The 24,803-nt window shown below is 37.7% G+C and overlaps 3 protein-coding genes across 13 annotated transcripts in view; 2 read left to right on the forward strand and 1 right to left on the reverse strand.

The window, feature by feature from the left end:
• The first annotated feature begins 663 nt into the window (after positions 1-663).
• On the forward strand, positions 664-8,172 carry LOC121879909. 2 transcript variants are annotated; one of them, XM_042386703.1, is made up of 5 exons: positions 664-747; positions 3,244-3,405; positions 4,080-4,243; positions 4,622-4,779; positions 5,034-8,172. In XM_042386703.1, exons 2-5 carry the CDS (start codon positions 3,252-3,254, stop codon positions 6,130-6,132), a joined length of 1,575 nt encoding a protein of 524 aa, XP_042242637.1. In that variant the 5' UTR covers positions 664-747; positions 3,244-3,251; the 3' UTR covers positions 6,133-8,172. The 2 variants fall into 2 exon arrangements, with proteins under 2 accessions (XP_042242637.1, XP_042242636.1); XM_042386702.1 differs by having other exon boundaries at positions 690-805.
• A 1,087-nt stretch (positions 8,173-9,259) lies between these two features.
• Positions 9,260-17,182, reverse strand: LOC121879908 (suppressor APC domain-containing protein 2-like). 4 transcript variants are annotated; one of them, XM_042386698.1, is made up of 10 exons: positions 17,035-17,182; positions 15,643-15,790; positions 15,132-15,256; positions 14,819-14,959; positions 14,177-14,634; positions 13,812-14,024; positions 12,911-13,136; positions 12,595-12,741; positions 12,231-12,476; positions 9,260-11,995 (listed from the first exon to the last, which is right to left on the reverse strand). In XM_042386698.1, exons 2-10 carry the CDS (start codon positions 15,767-15,769, stop codon positions 11,864-11,866), a joined length of 1,815 nt encoding a protein of 604 aa, XP_042242632.1. In that variant the 5' UTR covers positions 15,770-15,790; positions 17,035-17,182; the 3' UTR covers positions 9,260-11,863. The 4 variants fall into 4 exon arrangements, with proteins under 4 accessions (XP_042242632.1, XP_042242631.1, XP_042242635.1 ...); XM_042386697.1 differs by having other exon boundaries at positions 15,643-15,787; positions 17,035-17,131; XM_042386701.1 differs by lacking the exon at positions 17,035-17,182 and adding an exon at positions 16,670-16,989 and having other exon boundaries at positions 15,643-15,787.
• Positions 17,183-18,943: 1,761 nt separating this feature from the next.
• LOC121879914 (DENN domain-containing protein 1A-like) overlaps positions 18,944-24,803 on the forward strand; it is a 35,059-nt gene continuing 29,199 nt past the window's right edge. For all 7 annotated transcript variants that reach the window (XR_006091467.1, XM_042386714.1, XM_042386719.1 and 4 more), the window contains exons 1-2: positions 18,944-19,034; positions 24,289-24,447. Coding sequence is in view for 6 of the 7 variants with exons in the window: in XM_042386714.1 (XP_042242648.1) it covers positions 19,018-19,034; positions 24,289-24,447 (176 nt within the window). In the remaining variant the exon portion in view is untranslated. The remainder of the gene's footprint in view (positions 19,035-24,288; positions 24,448-24,803) is intronic.

A 24,803-nucleotide genomic window follows, 5' to 3' on the forward strand; every position in this document is an offset into this window, starting at 1 on the left:
GAAACAAATCTGAGAATATAATTAAAACATCTCAATACTTCAATACGGAAAATATATGAAAGATACACAAATTGTTATAGTAAATAATAATGGAAGCTTCAGACACTAGTAATATCATGTGATTCTGGGAACTTTTAATAATGAAGATTTAAGATTAACCATGCGACTTCATATGTAAATTAATGATGCTTTATAACGAGAAAATATTCAATTTGGTAGAAAATGTAGTCAAATATACTATAAGATAGTTAGGAGATTCTAGCACCTACATATGGAGTTAATAAATACAAAGAAGTTAAGGCTGTCAAAATGTGACGTCATATGGTAAGCAAGGAGTCTTTCTGAAACACGAAAACTAAGGAGCAACAGGAAGAGAATAAATTAATATGAACTTTAATCTTCTAAGTATATATTTCTGACTTAGGTATAAATATTAAGTTTAATATTAAATTTATGATTTATAATAATGGAACTATAAGATGAAAACATAAAACAAAACCTGTTGTTTAAAATATCTGAAAATTTCCTTTATCTTTATTTCCAGAAAAGAAATAATGTAGTTGATATAAATATTCCAATTACATATATAAATGAGGAATGTTCCCTTGAAATATAGAGAGTGATGTTAATCTAATGTCTTCCAGTTGATTTAGGTGTTTGTGTAATTTTTCGCACTTCAGGAGGTAAACAAAGTGAAGGAGACAACCACCGGATATAAGTTAACTACTGTCTGGCTGCACTGACAGAGTGAGTCTTATGGTGGGGGTACTGGTGTTTCCCGTCAATAATAGTGTATCAAGTGAAGGTGAGGTGTTGAGGGGGAGTTACCTGTCAATATACGAACTCGGCCAATTTAACTTGTATGACGAATTTAATGAATAAATAGGTAATTATTGACGACTGTCCCGTTGTCGATTTTTCAGGGAAAATGAATTTAAAAATGCTGCAATTTCATTGTTTTGCGGCGGACACTGTCGTAGTTTGGGCAAATTTGTTAAAATGAGGTTATTTCTAAATTAAACCTAACCTAACCTAACTTCGGTTGATGAGAAACACAAACGGCCGAAGCATTGTTAGAATACCGCTCTAACCTAACCAAAAAAAACCTAACCTTACCTAACTTTCTAGCCAGGGGCTCCGGCCCCCCGGACCCCCTGGCATATTAAACAGAATGAACTTACTATGATATGGTGTAATGTTACGTCTTTTATGGATGTGAGAGAAACCGCACAGACCAAGCAGCTTTGATCGGGCCACCTTAATGTTGTGTCAACACAAAAGATGGAGTAGTGCCGCTAGTGCGAGCATAGGGTCTAATTATCTACCAAACGAGACATTTACCCAAGAAATTAATATCATATCTGAACTCCACAATGAAAATATAGTAAATAAAGATCCCTCAAAACAAATTAGGTTGTGACGGGAAAGTCGTCAATATTAATTAATAAATATCTATCTATGGTAATACTGGAACAGAACAGAGCAGACGGCTAACACCAGAAGGAGTTGTTTTCATTTATTTTTCCACAAATGTTCTTATCCTTATAAGTATTTTAGAAGAGGCGGTACCTTTTTATTTTAATTACTGTATATGTATTTATTTATTTATTTATTTTAGTTTTCTATATAATCATAAATCACCTGTAGTGGGCAGGGCATGAAGGATGAGGGAAATTGTGAGGTAAAACACTGAAAACCAATCATACGACACCAAAATGATGTCTGTATGTGCTTTGTACGTGAAGAAATTAATTTACCAAAAAATCTGTTGAGTCACCGTGTGTCCACAAAGTTGCCTTTAATGGTAACAAATATTAAAATAAACACGTTCAGTTTAATATGGCGAGGGGGCAGGTAAGGTTAGGTTGGTTTCTTTGGTTGGTTAGGTCAGGTCCTCTTAGTCGTGCATTGTTGTTTTGTTTTTATTAATTACGATCGTCCAAAGAACATCTGTACAAAAATTAAACAAAATCAAATGTGTTATGGTGTTGGTCATTTGCTCCAGGTTTATCCTATCTATTTGCCAGCCTACATATCCATCTAACTATCAATATCTACTTATACAGTATCTGTGTATCAATCTATCTTTATCACACTCATAAAGTACATTTTGGTTCAGATTGTACAAGACATTACTGTACAGGTATTGTATATAGTGTGTAATACTGTACTGTAGTAGTAAAGTTATAGCTTACACCATCGTCCTGTTAGATCAGTGGTTCTTAACCTTTTTTGAGCCACGGACCCCTTTGAGAATCTGGTGAAAGCTATGGACCCCCCTCCCTAGAAAAATGCACATAAGCGCATAAACACAACTTTGTATGCAATGAATATACTTTATTTTATTGAAAATTCATTGCCTCATACAGTGTATGACATACACAAAGTATGAACAAAGTAAACGTTCAAGAAGTCAAAACCTGACGACGATGACGACTGTATGTTACCTGACCGTGTACAGTAGCACCCCATGCCACCCTACAGATTTACTGGTTTTCTTCAGTAACCAAAAATACATACATAACATCTGGTATATATTGACAAAAATAGAACAACTTAATATAAAAATATAGTGAATATAAATGTTAAATTTTTATCTGACCTTCACGGACCCCCTGAAGCCCATCCATGGACCCCAGGTTAAGAACCCCTGTTTTAGAGGGAGCAAATTTAGGGAAGAAATTCTATGTAGAGGAAATTTAGTTTCTTCCATCTAGAATATAAGAAAAAGAGTTTGGTTGAGATTCAGAGAAGTTCACCACAGAACTTGATATTAATATTCATATAGGGAGAAAGAGCCCAAGTAACTATCTATTACATTTCTGTTGCAAATTTATATTTGTCGATTTTTTTTTACTTTTCGATTTTGCTTAAGACAGTACAGTACATTTGGTGGGAGACAGTTTACATCTGAGTGTCACTTAGCTGGTCGCAAGATGGCTTCTCTCTGCTGCGGGTGTTCTTTCTCAGCCTGGCAGACCAGCCAGCTTTTATTTGAAAACAAAGCCACTGCTGTTTACATTTTTAAGGCTCGTGTTATTCTGCCAACCTCTGTGAAGTGTTGCCCACAGTACTGTATACCTGCACTGTGTCTGTCTATTGTATGCCTGGATTGTTTATACGTATATTTACGGTATATGCTGAATCGGTATAAACTTGTTTGACGATTTTACTTCATGAATATCTGAGTCTCTTTAGCACCTTACTGAAGACAGTGTACAACTCATCTCCCTCATCTTACAGCTCACAAGATGCCTCGGCTAAAACCTCCGGTGTCGTTGAAGGAACAATGTGTACATAGCATTGTCAAACACATGGACAGTTACTGGTGCAAAGATTACATCCACAACTGGCTTGATGAGAAACGACGTTACTTGTTTGTTATTGGACCTTTTGAGGACTTACGTAAGTACAGTATATCATCCCCACACATTAACCAATATTGCAGTTGTTAAAGATACCTTTCTTTTTATATATATAAATTTCACCACTTATCAACTTACTTACTGTTCAGGCAGTTGGTCTATCTGGTGTTACTACAGGAGGAAACCAGAGACTGAGAAATGTGTGATGTTTAATAGTGAGGGTCACACTGAATAACACCCTTCTTGTGTGAGCCAAGCAGGACTCTAAACCTTGACATATTGGTGAGAGATGAGTGCATTCATGATGTATGTTAATAATGCTGATATCATTCACACCCAAGGTATAGTGATTCTTCTCATATGATCAAAGTGTAGGTCACAAAACTCCAGTCATAACTAAGGAACTACTGTATGGTAATTTGAAGTGTATACAGTAATAATACCTGTATGTCACACCCAATTAACATAGATTTGTTATGGGGACTGTATGAATGGTCTTATTATATGTTAGCTTGGATCATCTGAAAACTAGCCCCTCCCCCCCCAGCTTATATCACCTGATGATTAAACACTTTCATGCTACCTACCTGGAATGGTAAATCTTAAAGGGAAATATGGTGGGTGGGTAATCTTCAGGTGATCCCTTAACTCTTTACAGGACTTAGTTAACATTATCTGTCGGTCACTCCATTACTCTCTCATCACCTTTTACAGCAAGCTCCCTCATTGAGCTCATAATAGAGGAACTGAACACCTCAGGCAAGTTACAGAAGCACCACCTACACCTGCTGCTTCTCTATCAACTAGAGCGTCTGGTGCTGAGTCGCTGCACCTCAGAGTTTGGCTTCATCATATCTCTATTGGCTGTGCGATGTAAGGTGAGCCCTGTGGAATGCTCTTTACACTGAACCACTAAACTAGAAATCAGATTTATGTATTTTGTGACACATATAGATGGTAGATATTATTACTGTCACTACTTGTATATTTCATTTTACTCTATCTGATACAGTTTGATAGAGGGGAATGCATTAATATTGAATGAAACCTGAAAATAAATTATTTTGTAAGGTAAAGTTACAAGAGGGTTTTGGTAGAATATATGAGGGAGATATAGCACAGACTAAACTATTACCTGGAATTGTGGTATTTCTATTTTCTTAAAGCATTCAGTCCTGCCTGCTGGCATTGGCTATATTGAATGCAAGTAAATAAACCGGTGGAGAATATCCTGAGTTCTTCATCATCCCTTCCAGAAACTGCGCCACTTGGGGCTAAAAGGCCGGACTCTGCCGCGTCAAACACTGAATGAAGTATTTAGGTCCCTGAGCCTCCTACAGACTGTAGACTTATCACAAACTAATGTAACCGACCAAACCATCAGTGTTATTGCCTCCTCTTGTAAACACATCAGGTAAGTAATTGTAGTATCACTTCACACAACACACTTAAGAACATGAAGCATCTGCCTCTCCTACTGTACAGTACATCATCACTTCATATAACTCAGAATATTCATGTAGAATTATGAAGATTTTACCTTGTAGAAAAAATGTCCATTTCAGAAGCCTGTTATATATATTTCTCACAGTCAAATTGAATAGTATATAATAAGCTAATGACATAACTGTGTTAGTCCAGTATGATTGATGATATTTTATTTGGCAGGGTTCTGAATCTGTCTGACACACGTGTAACAGACATGGGCATCTCCAGCCTGTGTCACGGGGTTATGAGTGCTGATATTAATCCTAAAGAGAAGCCAGACATATCAAAATCGTTAATCAAACTGGATCTGTACGGCACCGCCGTCACTTACAAAGGGATCCAATGTGCCTTAGTAAACATGCCAAATTTACAAGAAGTAACTCACTCAGCATTGCTCTATGCTGTGGCAAAGTTAAAGGCAAGTAGAGATACAATGACAGAGTTGGCTCAAGTGTCTGGAGGTTCATTACCTGAGCTTGGACCGCTGCAGTTAAGGTTCCTCCAAAGTGATGAATTTGGCAGTGGAAGATTGGGAGAGTATGGTGATGCTCAGCTCATCAGCCCAGCCATTAACTTGTGTCCAAATATTCAGTATGTGCATCTGCGTGACCTTGGTAACGTTGAACCCGACAGTCTCTTGCCTCTGTCGACTCTCAATAATGTGATAGATCTTGTCTTACAATTTGATGAATATGACTTAGTGGATTTTTTCCTTCAGATTTTACCTTTGTTACAAAAACATGGCGAAACCCTGCGTAACCTTCAGCTTCAGTTTGTAAACAATATAAATATTGTTGTTATAGCGTACCTTTGTCCAGAATTGCAAGTATTAGGGATACACGGTGTCAATTCTTGCACTTGTGATGCAGCAAAATATTTTTCAACGCCACAAAATATAAAACCTAGATTATGTCACCTGAAGTCCGTCAACATCCACAACTCTCAAGAAGAAATGGATTTTCAATTGCCAGCAGAGAGCTTAAAAGTTATGCTTGGATCACCTCTTCTGGAAAAGATAGTTATAGTGGCACAAGATAACCTCACTGATGAAATTCTCATTGAAATTGCCCACACCAGTAAACTTCCTAACCTGAAAATCCTCAGCCTGACCATGTGCAATAACATTACCATCGAGTCAATCAGGAATGTGATACGTTTAAATAACCCACTTGAGACACTCAACATCATTTACTGCCAAAAAATAACTATTGACAATTTTCATAAACTTCAGAAATATATTAAGATACGAAGATTGCCTGTTGAATTATCTTGGTCCTGATGTGTGTTCTCTTGGTACTCACACCTTGGGCAGGTGATCAAAATAAGGTGCTGTGAAAGCCAAGTATTGTACTGTACTGTAGTGCAGTAAGGATGAGGAAGTGAACAGTTTGAGGGGTCTTGTTGTAGAGGACAGAGTTAATGGGTATTGCAGGGAAAACAAGTAGGATTGTTAAGAGTCATAAGTTTTATTTAAATTAATTTACATTTTTATTAGTTGGGTTGACCATCAGGGTCTACAATGTAGGATTTCTCTCCATCCATCTGGCCAAAGTTTCTATAATTTCTTACTGCTCAGAGACAGACTCATTCATCAGACTTGGCACAAATACAGAAGATAATATTAACACAATGATGAATGTTAAAATGTTTCATAAGAGGTAAAAGGTGGCCTGGGAGACCGGCATACATTAGTAAAGGTACTATACAGTGTTGTGCAATATAGGTAACATTGTGTTCATTTTGTTATTGATTTATATTTACAATTTATCAGATGTTCATTCGTCTGCAGACACCGTCATATTAGAAGTAGAGGTTCAGAGATTATGTAGATAGTTGATACAGTACTTAGATACTTCATGACACTTGGTTACTTTAGCTCATACTATTTATTTATGACAATATTGAGTATTTTCAGTTATTCAGATACTGTACTGTCTTATTATTAACTTATATAAACAAAACAAATGTTCAGTTGGTGCTTGATGAAAATGATGAAGTCACACATAGTTCAGTGGATTTTGCCTCTACCAAAAATGAGGTCAAATTCTTCACAAACAAGAGCTGTGATCGTGTGAACAGATACAGAGGGTATCCGGCGGGGGGACAGTGGCGCAGATTATTCGAGACAAATTACAACATAAACCAACCCTACCTAACTTAATCTAAATGTTTGGGTAAGTTAGGTGAGGTTCTGTGGGGTTTGGACGGTTTATGTTATACTCAGTCGTGAATAATTTATACTTAACCCCTCATCACTGGAGGCTTGTTTGTGCTCCACTCAGTATGCTCTCGAGAAAAACTTCAATATCTAAGAAATTAATTGCCTTAGATTCATTTACTATTTATGGTTCAAGTAAAAATCTTATTAATCACATAAAAAGAAATTGATTGACTGACTCTGATTAAACTTCTGGTGAATGTTGGCCAAATATTTAATTGAGGCGCTGCCATTGGTTGATTCGTCCCTATCAATGGGAGCGCCTCAATTGAGAGGCGAAGAAAAATATTTTAATGTGTGCCAGGTTGTTGTGGTGTAGCACAGCACTGTGAAGCCATAGTTTTATATGGCTCAGTTTGTTGTTCCCACCAGTGTCTTATTCTGAGTTAAGGAGAACATTGTAAGATTTTTATATTGATATTCTCTTTAAATATTGGTATGTGGCTTGAAGCATCACTGAGGCCTTACTGTCTTGGTGGTTCTCGCAGATAATTATGAGGTTATAAAAGTGTGTAGCAATTCAAGAGAGTAAGAGCATTTACAGTGCAGTATTGCTTATACACCACCACTATAGTGATCCAAGCAGTAAAATGTTGCTCTGTCCAAATGAGTCATATTCAAAGTGTCAGTTTTAGAAACAGAGTGTTGTGTTGTGTTGTGTTGTTTGTGTTTTAGATGTGAACATCTCGAGTTTTTATTGTTGCTGCAGATTGTGTGTTAAAAATTTTAATTTAGAGATCATCTATTTAGTTTGTTTATCTGTAGTTCCTCAATTATGTATTGTGATGTACAACACAAGCATAACCATTTAATTGTATTCAGTCCAGTATACAGTTTTAACATTAGTTGTACATAGTATTACGAGGAGTTTTGTAGATGAGGGTCTTGATGTTGAGACAGCACACTACGAGCTTTAAAAGTTACATTATAAGGAACACTGTAGATGAATTGTGATCACAGATAAATGGCCCGGACTCAGGGTTTCCATCCCTTTCAGGATTTTGAATGTTTTAATGAGATCTGCCTCATTGTGCCTTGTCTGAAGGGTTGTTAGTCCTAAGGCCCTCAGTCTATCTTGATCAAAATAGAAGTATATTTCTCCACAAGTTTTCATTATTCCTGTCTTAGAAAATATAGTAAAAAATTGGGATCAGAAAAATATTTTAAAAACATTAATCTTGAATGTATAATTCTGTACACTGCTGTTAACCCTTAAAGCCTGGGTGACGTTCACTAAGGTGACCCCCGGGTGACGTTCACTAAGGTGACCCCCGGGTGACGTTCACTAAGGTGACCCCCGGGTGACGTTCACTAAGGTGACCCCCGGGTGACGTTCACTAAGGTGACCCCCGGGTGACGTTCACTGAGGTGACCCCCGGGTGACGTTCACTAAGGTGACCCCCGGGTGACGTTCACTAAGGCAACACTGGGCGACGTTCCTCAATTTTATTAATTTTCGCTGCATATTTTGAATGTCTAGGCGGGATAAACTACTTTGTATGTAATAAATATTTATTTGGCAACTCAACTCGCACGTAATTTTCGTCTCAAGTCTTGTGGTCCAGTTATGCACCAGCTATCGTGATGGATACACATTCTCCGATGTCTTGTGACCCGCCTGTCTCCTCGACAGTAGTGCTTTTCATCGAGAGTTGCTTGATTTGAGTGTCATTGACGGAGACAGTAATTGGGAGGAAATAGTCCCAGATGATGATGAGTTTGTTGAGGCGGTGAGGACAGTGATTCAGACAATAGCGCTCACTCCTGCTGGGCGCCGTGGACATAGGTGACCACGTGTACGCCCGGCACAACATTATAACCCCCAAAAGCCTGTGTGGGGGGACCAGCGGGTCTTACGTTGCCCTGGACATATAGGTTACGAACTGTGTACAGTACACTGCTCCATGAAGAAATCTGCACACTCATAGAAATAAAATCCAACAAATTAATATCTAAAATAACTATCAGAAACTCTTCATAACTTTCCCGTGGGAGGCCACACATCACCTCATCTTGTCAGTGTTTTAATTTCTTTATAGTTAATTCATACTGTAGTCTCATAGTATTACCTTTGCTCATTATACACCTCTGATGCTTGTTGTGCAGACCATTAAACATACAGTAACAAAGAGCCACTCACACCCTTCAATTACATAATACAGTACGGTATATAAATTAAATCCCAAGAGGTCAGACCAGAATTTTATTTTTGGAATCACAGTTTATGGACGGCAAGCTATATTGCTGCATTAGAAGCATTATATCATGCTATAAATTGGCCAGGTTAAGAATAATCATAAAAAAATCATATCACTCGACTACAATAAATGGAATGTGATTTATCCTAATAAAACATTGGTATTTTTAAATAATTTAACTATGTAAGCATTTTTCCCCACTAATAACTAATTCAAGCATGAAACAGCAGTAAAAAGTTTTTTACAATTCGTATTTCAAACACTGCTGAGTCTTCTGAGGATAACATTTATGGTAAACAAGAACAGTAGTGTTTAACTAAATATTACTCACACTGATGCCAATTACAGTATCAGTTTGTTGATAAACTGTAGATGGAACAATTTCTCAAAGTTAATGATAACTGCAAACTACGGTTCTAAAAGATGCCCAAAAGGATAGACTTGCACAAAGCCCATTAATAAATTTATACATGATTATTGTGTGTATATATCACACAATAAATTAGGGTTTTAAATATACTATTCCAATGTTATTGCTCTGAAAATATACAACTTTTGTTTACTTATAAAACTTAATTTCTACAATATCAGTACAGTACAGTACTGTATATCACTCTCCCAACAGTGAATTGGAAGAAACATATGTAAAGACACTATTAACTCCCATATTATGCTGAGGTATTACAACTGGGCCGAGTTCCAAGGTGGACGAGTAAAGCTGTGCACTCACATAGTACATTGAGGCCTAAGCACTGGGCAGGCTTAACAAGGTGTACCTGATGTACGATGTGAACTGGTCATTGTCATGTTGACCGTTTATCATTTAAAATGATTATTGCTAGACGAGGGAGATGATGTTAGCTGGGCTCATGAAATAATTGGACATCATTTACAATTCTTTTTAAACTTATATAAATATTGCTTGAAATTAATAAATACAGTACAGTACTAATGTTGTTATTGTATAAATATTGTAGAGTATAACAAATTTTCTTCAAAACATTTAAACAATATCAAAATTGTATCTAATAAATACTGTACTACACTTAACAAATCTTGGTTCATCAATGTCTTTTACAACTTCTTAGATGCAAGTGGACTGATTTTATAAATTTGTAAGAGGAATAAAGAAACTATTATTTACCTAACATCATCTCACAAAGTTATCATGCACACTGAACTCTGCATCACCATTACAATATTTTTTAATACTCTTCATTTGTTTTCAAACGTTCAAGCATTTTTTAGGGTTTTTTTGCAAACCTTTTATAAAAGTAAAAAAGTATATAATTAATGAAAAAACAAACAATACTGACAGTTCATTCTCAGTTAATATAAAAAGTTAACATGTCAGAGTTAATGGTAAGAGAAGAGGGATTCATTTAATGTTAGTGTGGCACTTGTGTTTGGTTAGTGGTATAACCATTTGAGGAATGGCATAATATCATGTTCAACATGATTACACTTGGAGATACTGTACAGTATTAGGGTAAAACATAATACAGTCAACAGCTAACATCTTTCCTATAATTAATAATTCTACACAGAGATCACGAGGCACTTCAAATTATACGAAGCAAAGAAACAGCTTCTCCAATTCTCACCGATCCAGACTTTGCTTACATCAGTCTCTCTCATTTACATGAGACAGCTTACTGAATCTAGATTAAAGCAATAAAAAGATTTTCCTAAATTTAAAAATTAATCACAGGCATAAATCAAGTCATTATTGGCACCTATTGGCATGGTGTTAGGTAGGAAACTCCTGTTGTGTCAACGCATAAAACGAGTAAAATATTAATTCTGTATCCACAAATGTGGACCGCTTTAAATAAAGATCGGTGACTCCTCACTGCAGTAACCTACGTTCATCTATACCTTAATTACTGTAGTATGTTCACATTTACCGGGGACACTGCAAAATGGCAAAGGAAATATGAAATGTTTTGATAAATGTAAGAGTACAGTACAGCAGTCACAACTCATATGATCACGAGGAAACACAAGTGATTCTGAGAAAGTAACGAAAAGTAAGACGAATGGATGAAATGAGCAAAAAACAAATTTTTGGTCAAGTAGAAGAACATGAACTTGGTGACCTGCAACAGCCAGAGCAAATGGAAGTCTGTCAAGAGTCATCAAGCGCACGATGGATTTGAAACATGCGTAAGAAGTTAGGGCAACACGATCTGTTGTTGTAATATTGTCATGATTATTATTAATGCCATGAAGGCTACAACCCAACTATAGTATCTAACAGGTTGATCACAGCTGCTACATGTACTGTACAGTAGACAATACTTCTAGAGCTGATAATATGAAAAGCACTACTAAGTATTTTCTAGTTCATACTTCAGCAGAAGTTATGTGGCGCTATTTTGGTGATGTAGCAATACATGAAGTTTAAAATACTGACCCCAACTTGTGATGATATATCCAGTAACAGGTTAATATGCCAACCTTAAGTTAACGATCTCAGGTATGCCCTTTAGTAGTGTAAATAAGCATACCATGAGCGGATTTGATCCTTCACAATAAAGACCTACGTGTTATATTGAGCATTAAAATTTTCTTTTCAAAAAAATCCTCCTTGATCACATGAATGTTGAATCAGCAGACGCTGCTTGCATGTGGTGGTGGGATGGACGTGACTGGAAAATTTCTCGTAAGAGAGCCGCCTTTTCACGCTCCAAGACAGTGATGCGTTCACTTTTACTGCTTACTTCCTATGGAAATAAATCATTAAATTTACAGCAGTTTGATATCATAGATCAATCATTGTGAAGCAATGTATAAATTTGCATTTGAAATTTGTTGAAAAATTTTCAACACCTTTTGCCTTAGTAAAATATAACATCTATTATCACAACTCATTCTACATCTTCCCAATACTACTGTATTAGTACACTACAGTGTGGTCCACATAATTAGTTTACTGTTTAAGACAGGCTGCTAACTGACCTCTGTAAGAAGGTGGTTCTGGTCCTTGAGTCGTCCTACGACCCGCTCCTGTTCCTCTGGTTCTGGACCTTGACCTCTAGCACCAGTACTCCTGTGACTACCAGTGGTGGTGGATATGGCTAGGTTCATGTGTGATGGAAGACCATGTTCTGTGGCCTCCATAAGAGCTTGCAAATGGGCGTTAACTTCATGAATACGAGCAAGCTGAAAGTGTAGCTTCTCTTGCTGAGCTTCTAAGCTTGGTTCCTGAAGAGGTTGATTATTATTAGAATGATACTTTTATTTTAACATTTACCAAATGGAAAAAGCATAATAAATTTATTTAATTTCAAAGATAAAAAGCACTTGAGCATCCTTAACTTACATGCTTGGGTGGGCCCTGTGGTAAGTAGTGAATTCTTTCTGATATGGCCTGCAACTGTTGTCTGTACCAGTTACGTGCTCTTTCCACAACCTCATAACCCTGTATCAGCATGTCACGCTCTGCTTCCAATTGTTTCAGGCGCCGCAACTGTCATCAAAAATATAAATAAATATTTAATATACCGAATCTGACTTATAAATGAATGACAGCAATTGATTCTGGTCGCCCTGCAATGTATATAACCTCCATAAATCAGGTAAAATATTTTACATTAGCAATTGCAGGGTATTATGACCCATCCCTGAAGAAGACTTACCATGCTACAGTCAATGCCATTCTGAAGGGTGTGTCTCCTAGGTTCTCTCCTCCTGCTGGACTTCTTGTGTGTGGGTGCTGCTGCACTTGGCGCAGCTGTTGTTGTTGTTTGTGTCGTGGCCGTGGCGGCAGCAGCAACAGCTTCAGACTGGGTCCCTACACTCGCCCTTGTGCTGTCCCCTCCATCACCAACTCCCCGTCCAACAGGTTCCACTGACATTGTTATTCTGAACATGTAAAAAAAATAAATAATAATAATAATTAAACCTATGCTGAATGACGGCCATAGATATGCTGAGGGTAGCTCACAAAATTTACACAGTACAAACATTAGAGTACTGTATGGGGTCACACTCAGCAAAATGAAACACTCAACACAAGAGATGAGAGTATACTGTCTTAAGTAATCATATTTAAACTACAAACTAAAGCTGCAGGCATCAGCATAAGAGCGTCTCTCCACCCGTGTTACCATATACAATGGAACATATTTTATCCAGTCAAAACAAGTTGTCTTCATCAAATGTTACAGTTAAGAGACTCATAGTGAAGGTGACTGAGATCTATGGCCAACATTCTACATGCAGCCACCATCTCCTCTCCTTTCCTCTCTCTCAAAACATAATAACTTCTCTGAGGATACAAGGTACTGTACCAGATATGTAGGACTGTACAGCTGACGTTTACCGACATAAAAAGAAAAGAAAAATCTAAATACAAACATTAATGGTGGTAATGTTTTAACAAAACAAGAGTCACATTTCAGTGAGCATGACCAAAATGTCAGTCCTTCTAAATACAGTACAGTATGTAACACCAATCTATATCTAATAGTATACAATCTTGTACAGTACTATATCAATTATGTTGTAGGTTGCTCAAGAATCAAGGTTATTGCTTACCTTGATTCTCTGAATTCCTTTTTATGTAGATTCTTGTTATTGTTATTATTATCTCCACTGTCTCCTCTGCTTCTCTCCTTATGCCATGTCTGAAGAGCAGATCGAATCCCAGCCCGTCCCAGTGGGACTGAACTGCCTTTATCATCTGTGTCCAGCAGACGTTCAAGACTAGAGCCTCGCTCACGCCTAAACTCTGGGTGTTCACTACGTTCCCTATGAATTTATGTTGGAAAATTTGTATTATATTTACCCGAGATATTTTATTTAAGCTCAGTTTGTATCAAAGAGAAAAGTAACAACAAAAATATTAAATAACTGTAATTTATAAGTATATTTCCATAATGGGCCCAATACTTGATAGTTACCGATCTCTGTGTGTCCATTCAGTTCGATCATAGTCCCACTTTCTTTCAGAGCGATCTCGATCTCGATCTCGATCCAGTGAATGGGTAGCTCGAACATCACTCGTCATTCTACTGTGGTCGCCCACGCTGCGATTTTCCAAGTTACGATCTAAGCTGTGAGTTCCCCTATCACGATCCATTACTCGGGGAGGCTTGGGGGGGCCTGGCATATTTCCAACTGACTTGGAATGGGTCATGATTCCTCCAACTCCCATCTTAATGTCCGGTTTGTTTGACTGTAAACGTGGATCAGGATCATAGTTGTGATGGCTGTTTGGTTCGTGGTGGCTGACAGGTTCATCAAGGTGAGGCATGGACATTGTTCTCTCAGCTCGGCCATGTTGGGAAGAAGCCATGCCGGGGCGTAAACCAGCTGTGGGTATTGTAGAAGTCGCTCGAGGCTGTTTTGGATGTTGCTCCTAAAATCGGGAAATAAATCAATAAGGGTAAACAGATCTAGCCTATGACACAACCTTTATATTAGAGAAACCAGTACTGTAATGTAGTTGTTTTTTTTTCTTTCTGAATAAGTGATTTTATTTGACATTTAGATCATCAGTTCTGCATAATGAGGTAAACTTGGGAGGTTCAAAGTGTCTTTACCTGGTCCAGAAGAGGTGCTGATGGTGGGCGAGAGTGTGGGGGTGGCGGTGGCGGGGGACCCATACAGGATACTGGTGGTGGCATGACACTGCTGGAGGAGCTGACTGGTCGGTCTTCCATCTTGTTGCGCAATAAACTAATCTGTTTATACGAGGAACAATTTGAATAATATTCTGATCGACCAAATATTATTGGCAAATAAAATGAAGACATAAATTCTATTTTCTTGTGTCATTTTTTGCCACATATTTTGGCACACAGCTGTTAATATCAGTACTGTACAGCTACAGAACTTGTGTTTAACAGGTCTCACCTGAAGGCCAGCACAAAAGCGCTCGAAGGAGAGGTAACCATCAGGTGGAGTAACCTTACGTAAGCTAGCCAGCACTCCACGGGGCATCCCTTGGGCACCATCATCTTGCCACCGACGTTCAATTTCTGAGTAAAAATTTAATAAAATTGTTGTATAAAAAACGGAAAATAAAGTGTGTTGCTTGGAGTTCTGAACACCCTGTGATGTTCCAGGGAGGGGAGGGTGCACAGCAATGCTATAGTACTGTCACTGTAACAATAATGGTCATACCACATTGAAAACACCGCCTCTCCTCCAATCACCTTTGTTGAGTAACATTGGGTCTAGTTAGTATTTGGATGGGTGACCACCTTGGAACACCAGATGCTGTTGGCATTTAAAGTAAAGGACCCTACTGAAAATAAGCATCAGATAGCTCTGTCAGATATCCTTGGTCAAATTGCCTTGCCTGTATCAAATGTCAGACATAATTATGAATTCTTCTAAGGTAACAACAGGCTGAATCTCCCACCTGAGAACTTTACGAAGCCTGAACGCTGGTCGTCCATGATGTCAAATAATGTTCTCATGGCATTGACAAATGGTTTAGGCAAGCCATCCAGGGCTGTCAGGCCAGCATTGGTTTGTGTTGCTGTCATGATGGAGGTGCTGCTTGTCTGCTGAAAGGAATTTGATTATAAAACATGTAATTTAGTTACTTGTGTGATTAACTGAAATTAGTAACATACTGTATTACTAAGCATGGTAAAGCATCCTGGCCTAGTCTGTTGTATTCTCATCAATATACTGTTAAGTGTGTGTGTTAGTGCACATAAAGCAAGTAATGTTATGGACCTCAATATAAAACACTTCAAGTTTCAGGTCACTTGCATATTATTATAAGATAATTAAAAATATAATTTTACAGTACTTTTACCTGTATTCTTATTTGTAACTTAACTGAGGCTTCACAATACTGTACAGGTATTTGTAGAAGAAAAATTAAATTAGTGTATATAATTTAAAAATTCAAAGCATTGTAACTACACTATTGTAATAGTAACAGTTTCATATCATACACAAATAATTCTAAGTTTTAAATCATCTGTAAATAATTAACCAATTTAAAATTATTTGCAAATAGTACTGACAATACAGTACTGGTGTACACAACTCCCACTTGAGGTACAGTACAGTACACACACTACACTACAGCTGGTCTGACCTCCCCTCTCGCATATAGATACAACTTGAATTTTCTCCAATAAGTTATAGTAATTATCATGTGAGGATTATCCCAGTGTGTGCAGTGAGGTGATGCTACCCATATATGCCACAGCCTGGAGTAAGGGCACGTGACTTCCCTGTACCCAGCGGTATATATAAAGGTGAATGCTAAAGGAAGTGCCTCTATTAATTACTAACAGTTTCCATGTGTGTGTACAGTACTACCACGTCTTGGATATTGTATACACCAATACCTCGTACGTATTTATTACCAAACAGTCATTTTTACCCTTGAAATAACTGAAACACAACAAAATACACACAAGACTTACATACGCCCAGGCAACATACCCAGGGCAGGGTACATACGCCTTCCTTTACACCTGCCCACTCAACATACAAATACACACAACTCCACGTAGTTCGAATCCTCACTTTCTCTCGACTTATGAAACAAAACATCACATTCAGTATCTTTAACATTAAGTATAGATTGTTCACTTAGAGTACTCAGGTATTGGGGTCAAAAGAAAGCGAGTGAGAGTGGTTTATCCTGGGGCCAGCTATCTCTCTCAGACTTAACATATCTAACTTTCATCTTATTCTTCTTTCCCAAACACCTTCCTAACTACACTTATCTCACTGTTATCTCTAACCAGACGTCTCATGTCTTCTCACTACACAAAGTATGACTTACGAGTGAGTCTCTAGAAGGTAAGACAGGTGTATAGCGTCACATGGTGGGTCGTACACCTGCCCCTCTGTTGGCCAGGTGTAAACAACAGTTGAAATGAGGGTCAGCCAATCACACTCTTGAACATATATGACGTAGGTACTCTACTTCAACCAATAGCCGCAAAGAACAACCGTGACGTCATTACCGCTTCCATGTTCCTTTAAAGTACGCGTTGCGGGTTGGGTGCTGCAACAGGTGAGTATAAAATTATGAATGAATCCGTGAGAGAGGTGTTTGCCGTCTTGCTCAACCTTCATAAATTTCTATCATAAAAATGGTAGGGATTTAAGTGCTAAACCAACTATGTAATTGATACCATTTCTTCTTAATTGCTAAAAGGAATTAAATAGGTAGTTCCCTTATGTAGTGAAGGTCGGGAATGGTACAACAAAAGATCTTGTTTTAACCTTCATACTTCTTAATATCAAAGGTACAGGTGAACACACAGGTATTCGTGAGATACACAACCTTGCACACTTGACAGTAAAGGTAAAGCAAAAAAAACACAGGAACAAGTATTCGTATGTTATGCAGGTAGTTATTATCTTTGTATTGAGAGTGAGTTAACTGACTAGATGGGTGGTGGGAGAGTCTAGCCCCTGTACTGGCTGCTCCGGGTCAGTCCTTCCTGCCCTATATTTGACGTAAATTCCTGTATATTCTTTCTACCTTAAAAAATTATAACTAACTATATTCCTGCTTACTAGAAGTTAAGTATTTGAATTGTTTTGTGTACTTGATAAATTATAAAACTAATTAAATTATCGTTTTGAAGGGGTTAATTAAGCGTACTGATGGGGTTCACTAAGGTACATTAAGAGGTTCATCGTACTCAAGGAATTTAGTCGTCATACCCAAACAAAGGAAAAATGGAAATGAATATAGTGAATTTAATCAACTAATGTAAAGAACTAATAAGTTTGTGATGATGTTACTGCTTTAAGATAGTTCACAAGAAGTGGAGAGCTGCGTACAGTATTAGGTGACGGCCCCCAGGTGTAGCGGCGGCCCTCTGTCCTTCAGGAGGTCACGACCCTGTGGGGGTGAAGATGTCATATTGTACCTCATTACCTGAAGATAAACATAACGTCTGAGAGTACTGCAACGTTTTAAATCATTGTATACAGAGATTACTGGATGTTTTCAGTTTTTAATTGAAGAAATGTTAAAAGGCAGATTGAGGTAGAGGAGTCATCTATACTTAAACTGCTACAAACTAACAACTTTTGAGTACAAGTTGTAAACTCTTGTAATAACCAGCAAGAAACACCCAACTAAAATGCTATCTGCAGATTCTGTATTAGTAAAATGTAGAATAATGGATTTGTTAAAATGTCTACCCAAAGAAGGAAGGTATTTCTATACATTCAATTATATTTATTACATACCTGCATTGTCTATACCCAGTACATGCTGAACCTATATGAAATTTTATGACAATTTTGCTAATAAATGTTTATACACCTTAATAATTAGCTACCTATATATTTGTGAAGAGGATGAAAGTAAAGTCAAAACTCAGACAGACATTGAAGAAACTGTATAGTCAGCTGTTAGACCAACTGATAATGTTAAATAGAGTATTCGTGAAATATTAACCTCTCTCACAAGCTGACTAGAAACATATAATTAATTAAAAAACGTATAAGTACTGGAATAATCCACTTGAAGATTTTTATTCAGGGAAAAGGGAATAGTGTGGAATCCCTGTGAAAATAAACAAAGACCTCTTGAATAAGGTCAAAACACCTCTTTCCTGTAAGACTACACATTAAAGAGTTAAATTATACAAAAAATAAGTAATAATAAAATAATATATAATTTTTTAAGATAAAGCATACAATTGGTAAGATGTAGAGAGTTGGTGATAATAACCTGTAGAACAACACCAAGGCGGAGACATCTGTCGGCCATGAAGTGGGACACCGCCTATTATCTTCCATTATGGGCTCTAGGCTGAGGCAAGTGGCTCTATCTTAACGGTCTCACCATCTCAGGCTCTGACCCAGTTATTTTCCTAACAGTATGGGTGATTATTGACGGAACATAAAGAGAAACTAACAGGAGTTTGGGCGTTGACTGAACCTCTGGATATTTGACATTTGCCTCAAGAATTATTATTTTTTTGTATGTTTCAGTAAACTTATTTTGTTTCATTGTTTCTAAATTTAAGTTTTAAAAAGTGTACCTTAATTTGTGGTGTATATTGTTCATGGATGAAGTAATTATCAGTGATGGGAGGTGATCTGATAGGAGCATCTCGTGTGTGTGGGAGGTGGAGGTATTTAGTTAAGTCATGAACACATTAGCATAACATGTGAGACAGATCATATTGGTAGACAGTTGATTCATTGATGCTGACCCCAAGAAAGACCTTACAGTAAAAGCTTATGTCCGCTGAGGGTCGAGGTGTCTCCTTCATCACCCGAGTGGCTCAAGCTGTACTCATAGGACGTCAACAAATCATGGTAGTTGTCCACACTACTTGTGCTACTTAACTACTTCCTGTAAGAAAATTCACCATTGAAAGTAAATGCTTTCTTACCTCACAAAAAATGGCAAAAAGTGAACTCGGACACATATTGGTTTTGCCAAGTCTGACAATATTTGTCACTGTAATAAAATGAACCAATGTAACTTACCAGACCTAAACCACAAAACCTAACCAAACCTTTCTATTACTGGTCATGGTCCACCCGGGCACAGATCATCGACCCACACCGGGGCCTGGGGGCGAAAATATAAGAATAAAAATAAATTAAAAATGGAAAAGAAAAAGGTTATATTAATCTACACCACGAAGATGCCGGAAAACCAGCTTTTTAATGTGAGACAGATTGTATGAGTATGGAAACCCAGAAGAAGGCAGAGCATTCCACAGTTTGGCTGTGTGAGGAAAGAAGGATGTACTATAATGGGTTATTCTAGTGTGACCGACATCCACACAGAAATGATGGGCACCGCGGGCAAGACGTGTGTTACGAGCCCACGGCCTTGCCGGCGGTACACAGGATGCCAAATCCACCGAACATTGCCCGTTAAAGTACCTGTAAAGGAGAGAGAGTGAAGCAACATTGTGGCGAAGAGAAAGGGAAGAAAGATTATCAACTAAAGGAGGAGAGTTAATAAAATGAAATGCCTTTGATTCCACCTTACTAAACCAAAAATAATAGTTGTCTCCTATTATCATCTTCAAAAAATAACAGCTGAGTGTATGATACAGCTAATTATCAACTAATTCTAAAACTCTCAGATATAATCTTGATGTTTTAGTTCGCTACTTTGCTATGTCCCTGTCTGAGTCGGTTATTGTTTTTAAAAAAAATAGTGGTTAATATTTCATAGTGACCACCCATGCAGTTTTGATCACACAAAGTGGGCAGGGCTTTGAAGTAGAGGCAATTTGTGGGCTAAAAACACACAAACTGACAAAACCAAAACGTTCATAACTCCTCTTAATATCAGTACTGTACAGTATAAATGTCTAACCTAACCTAACCTAACCTAACCTAACCAGAGAAACCAAAAAGACCTGAACTATGTGTTGATAATAGCAGGAATGACCCAATTAGTACTGTCCATTTCCACAAGAATCAGACTAAGTTCAGAGATGCCTTTTTTCAAGTCCCTGCAGTACTGAAGGCATGGAGATCTTTGTTACCTTCTTATTAATTATTATTTTTTTCTTGTTTCTTCACAGGATTTATGCACTTAGCAAAAAAACCAACAAATTCGTGGAAATACCAAAGAAAACAGGCCATTACTAACAGTATTTGTCTTAATAGTTTTATGAGGAAACTTTGCTTACCTTTACAAACACCAATACACTGTTTTTCTTCTGAATCTCTTGAATGTAACTAGTAATTATATTCTTAGTACGATATGTTAAGGTAACTATGGATAGTGTTACTTTATGATTGGTTTAATATAGTATAGTACTGTGTATATTTATGGTGTGGGTGTAGAGTAAACAGTACCTTTGTTACTTCTTCACAGTAAATAGATCTTGAAATATCTTGTGCAGTCATCCATTTTCCTTCCTTCAGATCCTAATGAAAATATTATTACTTTGATGTTTCATGTAATATTTAGTTGTCCCTCAAGATTTATTATTTATGGTATAATTCCAGAAGACATCAGCACATATATTATTGAATTGACAAAAAAATGTGTCTTAAAAGAATTGTATCCTCTGAAGATTTGTCACCCCATTTATTTCTCCTGAAGGTTGATTACTCTAAGATTTCCTGAAGGGGTTAAGAATAGTGTAAGGGTGGTCAATCTTCAGGTGTATTCAGCTTGGTGTGAGGGTAAGTCTTTATTCCTTGTGTACAGGACCCCCTCTGAGCTGAATAACATCGTCTGGCCATTGTTAAACGAATTAAGTATTGAAAATGGCGTCCCTGTTGTGAAGGGGTTAAGGTGATTGGAAGAAATAATTTTTTGGGTTAGGTTAAGTTAGATTAGGGTAGGGTAGATCAGGTTGCAATAGGTTAAGTTATGGTAGGGTAGATTAGTTTCAGTTATTATAGGTTAGGGTAGGGTAGATTAGATTAGGTTAGGTTAAGGTAGGGTGGATTAGGTTTGGTTAGGTAATGATAGGTTAGGGTAGGATAGGTTGATAGGATATATTAGGTTAGATTAGGTTTTTTGCTGAACTTTGTTGCTCAGTCCTCATCCACCAATGTATTTACTGTACTGTTTCATGTTTTTCCTGTAATATTATAAACTGTTCTTTTCTTGGATTATTTCAGTTTTTTCTTTTCCTTCCTGTTATCTGTTTCTTACTTCCTTCCTGATTTAAATACTGAATCCTGTTGTGCGGCCATTCCCCACACACCCTTTGTTGTCCCTTAGTGAGCCATGCACCCTCCTTCACACCCTCCTTTTCCCATATATATTACAGGTCTTCTATTACCTTCTCAACATTTTTTTATTAGATTTTTGTTTTATTTCACTATTTCACTTTAATACTTCCACCAAAAAATTATCTGTACCATGCCCCATAATGTAGTACACGGTCCCATATATATATATATATTTCTGTAACACACTCATCCTCTCCTGAACTATGAAACCAGATTGCTGTACATGTTTTTAGTCATTACTTTTTTTAACCCATCTGTCAGTTTTTTGTTGTTTGTACATATTTAGTCTTTGTCGTTTCCTTGTCACTCAGTCATGATGTTTGTTGTTTAATAATGCAAGTATGTGTGTGTGGACGATGACTTTTTTTTTTTTTACCGCTGAACATCGTACGGTTGACCTGAGGAGGAGGGGGAAATTGGTCACTGGGTCAAAGGTTAGGTTCATAGTGTAGCCAGCTGAGTGGTCATCTGTGAATTGTCTGGTTTTTATCCTCATTGACAATAGATAGATAGGTTGATACATACATACATATATACATACATACATACATACATACATACATACATACATACATACATACATACATACTTATAAACACTCACAAATGTTGATTCAGCATGTATACATAGACAGTGTAAGTATATAAACAGTGTTGATAGACCATACAGGAATATATCATGTTTTCCATCACTAATATACCGTGATGGGTTATCATAAGTGGAAGCAGCGAAGAGGTTACAGATAAGAGTCCTCCTGAGTGAGTCTTAGGGTGGTGTGCTGTAGCCTGAGGGATAGAATAAGAGTGAATGAGAGGATGTGTGTGGGAGGGTATGGGTGGGGATGTATATGGGTGTTATGTGTGGGTGTGTGGTATTCATATATGTTAGTAAATTATATCAACATAGAGAAGGAAATATAACTGTGTGTGTGTGTGGAGAGTTAAGCAGAAGTGGAGGTGTGAAAGTTATCAGTTCATTGTAAAATTAACTTGGGGGTAAAAAGAAAGATAAGAGTGATAATTGGCTGAGACATATGATTGTACTGTATATAGTGTTCTTATCATACTAATTTCATCAAGTTTGGATTTTGTGTGTGTGTGTGTGTGTGTGTGTGTGTATCTTAATCTTCAATTTTTTTTTATTTTCCTGATGATGATTTAATTTTCTGGACTCCTCAAAATATGGTTAATGTTTATGGTTAGTTTAGCTAAATATACTGTTGACATGTGTGTGTGTGTCTGGTAAGGCAGGTAGAAGACAGCCAGTTAGGTTGATATCTGTGTTGCTCCTGACCGGCCACGCTATGCTGTTGTTGGAGAGACAAGGGGGGAATTAGTGGAGAAGGAAACTCACTCTAGTTAATTATATTCTGGTGAAGGATTGATGAAAGTGTGCATGTGAGTGGGGTAAAATAAGGAGGAGGGAGGGAAGGGGAGGGGGAACTAGAGATGGGGAGGGAGGGAGGGGGAACTAGAGGTGGGAGGGAGGGAACTAGAGGAGGTGGGAGGAGAACTAGAGGGAGGGAACTGGGGGGGGAGGGGGGAACTAGAGGTGGGGGAGACATGTAGGGGAGATGGGAGGGAGGAGTTGTAAGTGGTAGGGAGAGGAAGAGAATGATGACTTGAGTCTCTGCTTGGATGATCACACTGGGTGCTACTTAACTAGTGTGAGATGGGGAGGGGGGGGGGACATAATGCTGGGATGTACCTAATATAGAGTGGTGCTCACCCTTTCACCCAGGAGTCATATTTAATGCAGTCCTCACCCAGAGATATTATATTTCAAGTATATTACCAAATACACACACACACACAGTATAAAGTTAATTATGTTTTCTCTATTTCCATATTGTCAAGCATCAAACCTTGGCCATATTATAATGTTTTGTTCAAATTAGATACACTAATGGTGGTGTACAGTACAAGTGTGGAGTAAGCAGTTAACATTCCCCAGGTTTGTGTACATTAATAAGGCTGATGGACTCAACTAGTGTTCAAGGTCAAAGTAATGAAAACAATCGGCTCAATTAGTCTTACCTCTGTCCGGCACAACGGTTGGCACGACAGCTTGATATATACGGGGTACGGTAGAGAGCTGCTTCACCGTTATAATATTAAAACTACACCTAATAATAAATGTTGACTTTGAAATGTTTAAAAAGAAATAATATTGGAAAAGATTTGTTGAGATAATGTTTAGTTAAGTGATGTTTCTACTAGGATTTTAAAGTGTGTCTGTTGTTCATTAGGTTAACTTTTATCCCTACAGTTGTTCATTGGGTCAACCTTGGCATACAGTGATATAACGTGATATACAGAGCGATCTAACGTGATGTTTTCCCCGGCAGAGAGAACCCAAAACGGCTCCTGGAGTGTTGGTGCGAGGTGGTGGGTCCCAAGGGAAGAGAGCGACCGGCATGGATCATCCAGAAGTTCCCCAACAGCTACGACATCGAAGAGGTCCTTAAAAGTGTTCCCCAGTTTGCCTTCCCGTGTTCGTTTGAAAGGTGAGGTCTGATAGTTCCTGGTACTGTACGCCTGTTGGGAGGACACGAGCGTCACGGTTTGTCATACGGTGTTTGTTTAGTGATGGTTTCTCTTGGTACGTGTTTCTTCTGTGAATGAACTATCGCCCGGCCCCCAGCTGCCGCCGTGTCCCGCATTGTTGCTTCTGTTGTTGAAATTGTTCAGTTAATTGGTATAAGAACTTTGGTACAGAGCTTGTTAGGTTCAGGGAAAGGTTAGGTTAGGTTCAGGGAAAGGATAGTAAGACCTGACAGCACCTTATACACAAGTTCCCTGTGAGACTTGGCATGATCTGTATAGCCTTGTTAATGGTAGTTTACTTCTATGTTGAGGTCGT

The sequence above is a fragment of the Homarus americanus genome, unplaced genomic scaffold (assembly GCF_018991925.1).
Source record: "Homarus americanus isolate GMGI-L3 unplaced genomic scaffold, GMGI_Hamer_2.0 scaffold29478, whole genome shotgun sequence".
NCBI classification, from domain to species: domain Eukaryota; kingdom Metazoa; phylum Arthropoda; class Malacostraca; order Decapoda; family Nephropidae; genus Homarus; species Homarus americanus.

Coding starts and splice junctions, on each gene's coding strand:
- LOC121879909 (XM_042386702.1), top strand. CDS start 757: ATGGTGGGGGTACTGGTGTTTCCCGTCAATAATAGTGTATCAAGTGAA. Junction 806..3,243: donor TAATAGTGTATCAAGTGAAG/GTGAGGTGTTGA, acceptor CTCATCTTACAG/CTCACAAGATGCCTCGGCTA. Junction 4,244..4,621: donor TATTGGCTGTGCGATGTAAG/GTGAGCCCTGTG, acceptor CATCCCTTCCAG/AAACTGCGCCACTTGGGGCT.
- LOC121879908 (XM_042386698.1), bottom strand. CDS start 15,769: ATGACAGCAACACAAACCAATGCTGGCCTGACAGCCCTGGATGGCTTG. Junction 14,960..15,131: donor GCTTTTGTGCTGGCCTTCAG/GTGAGACCTGTT, acceptor TCGTATAAACAG/ATTAGTTTATTGCGCAACAA. Junction 14,635..14,818: donor CAGCACCTCTTCTGGACCAG/GTAAAGACACTT, acceptor TCCCGATTTTAG/GAGCAACATCCAAAACAGCC.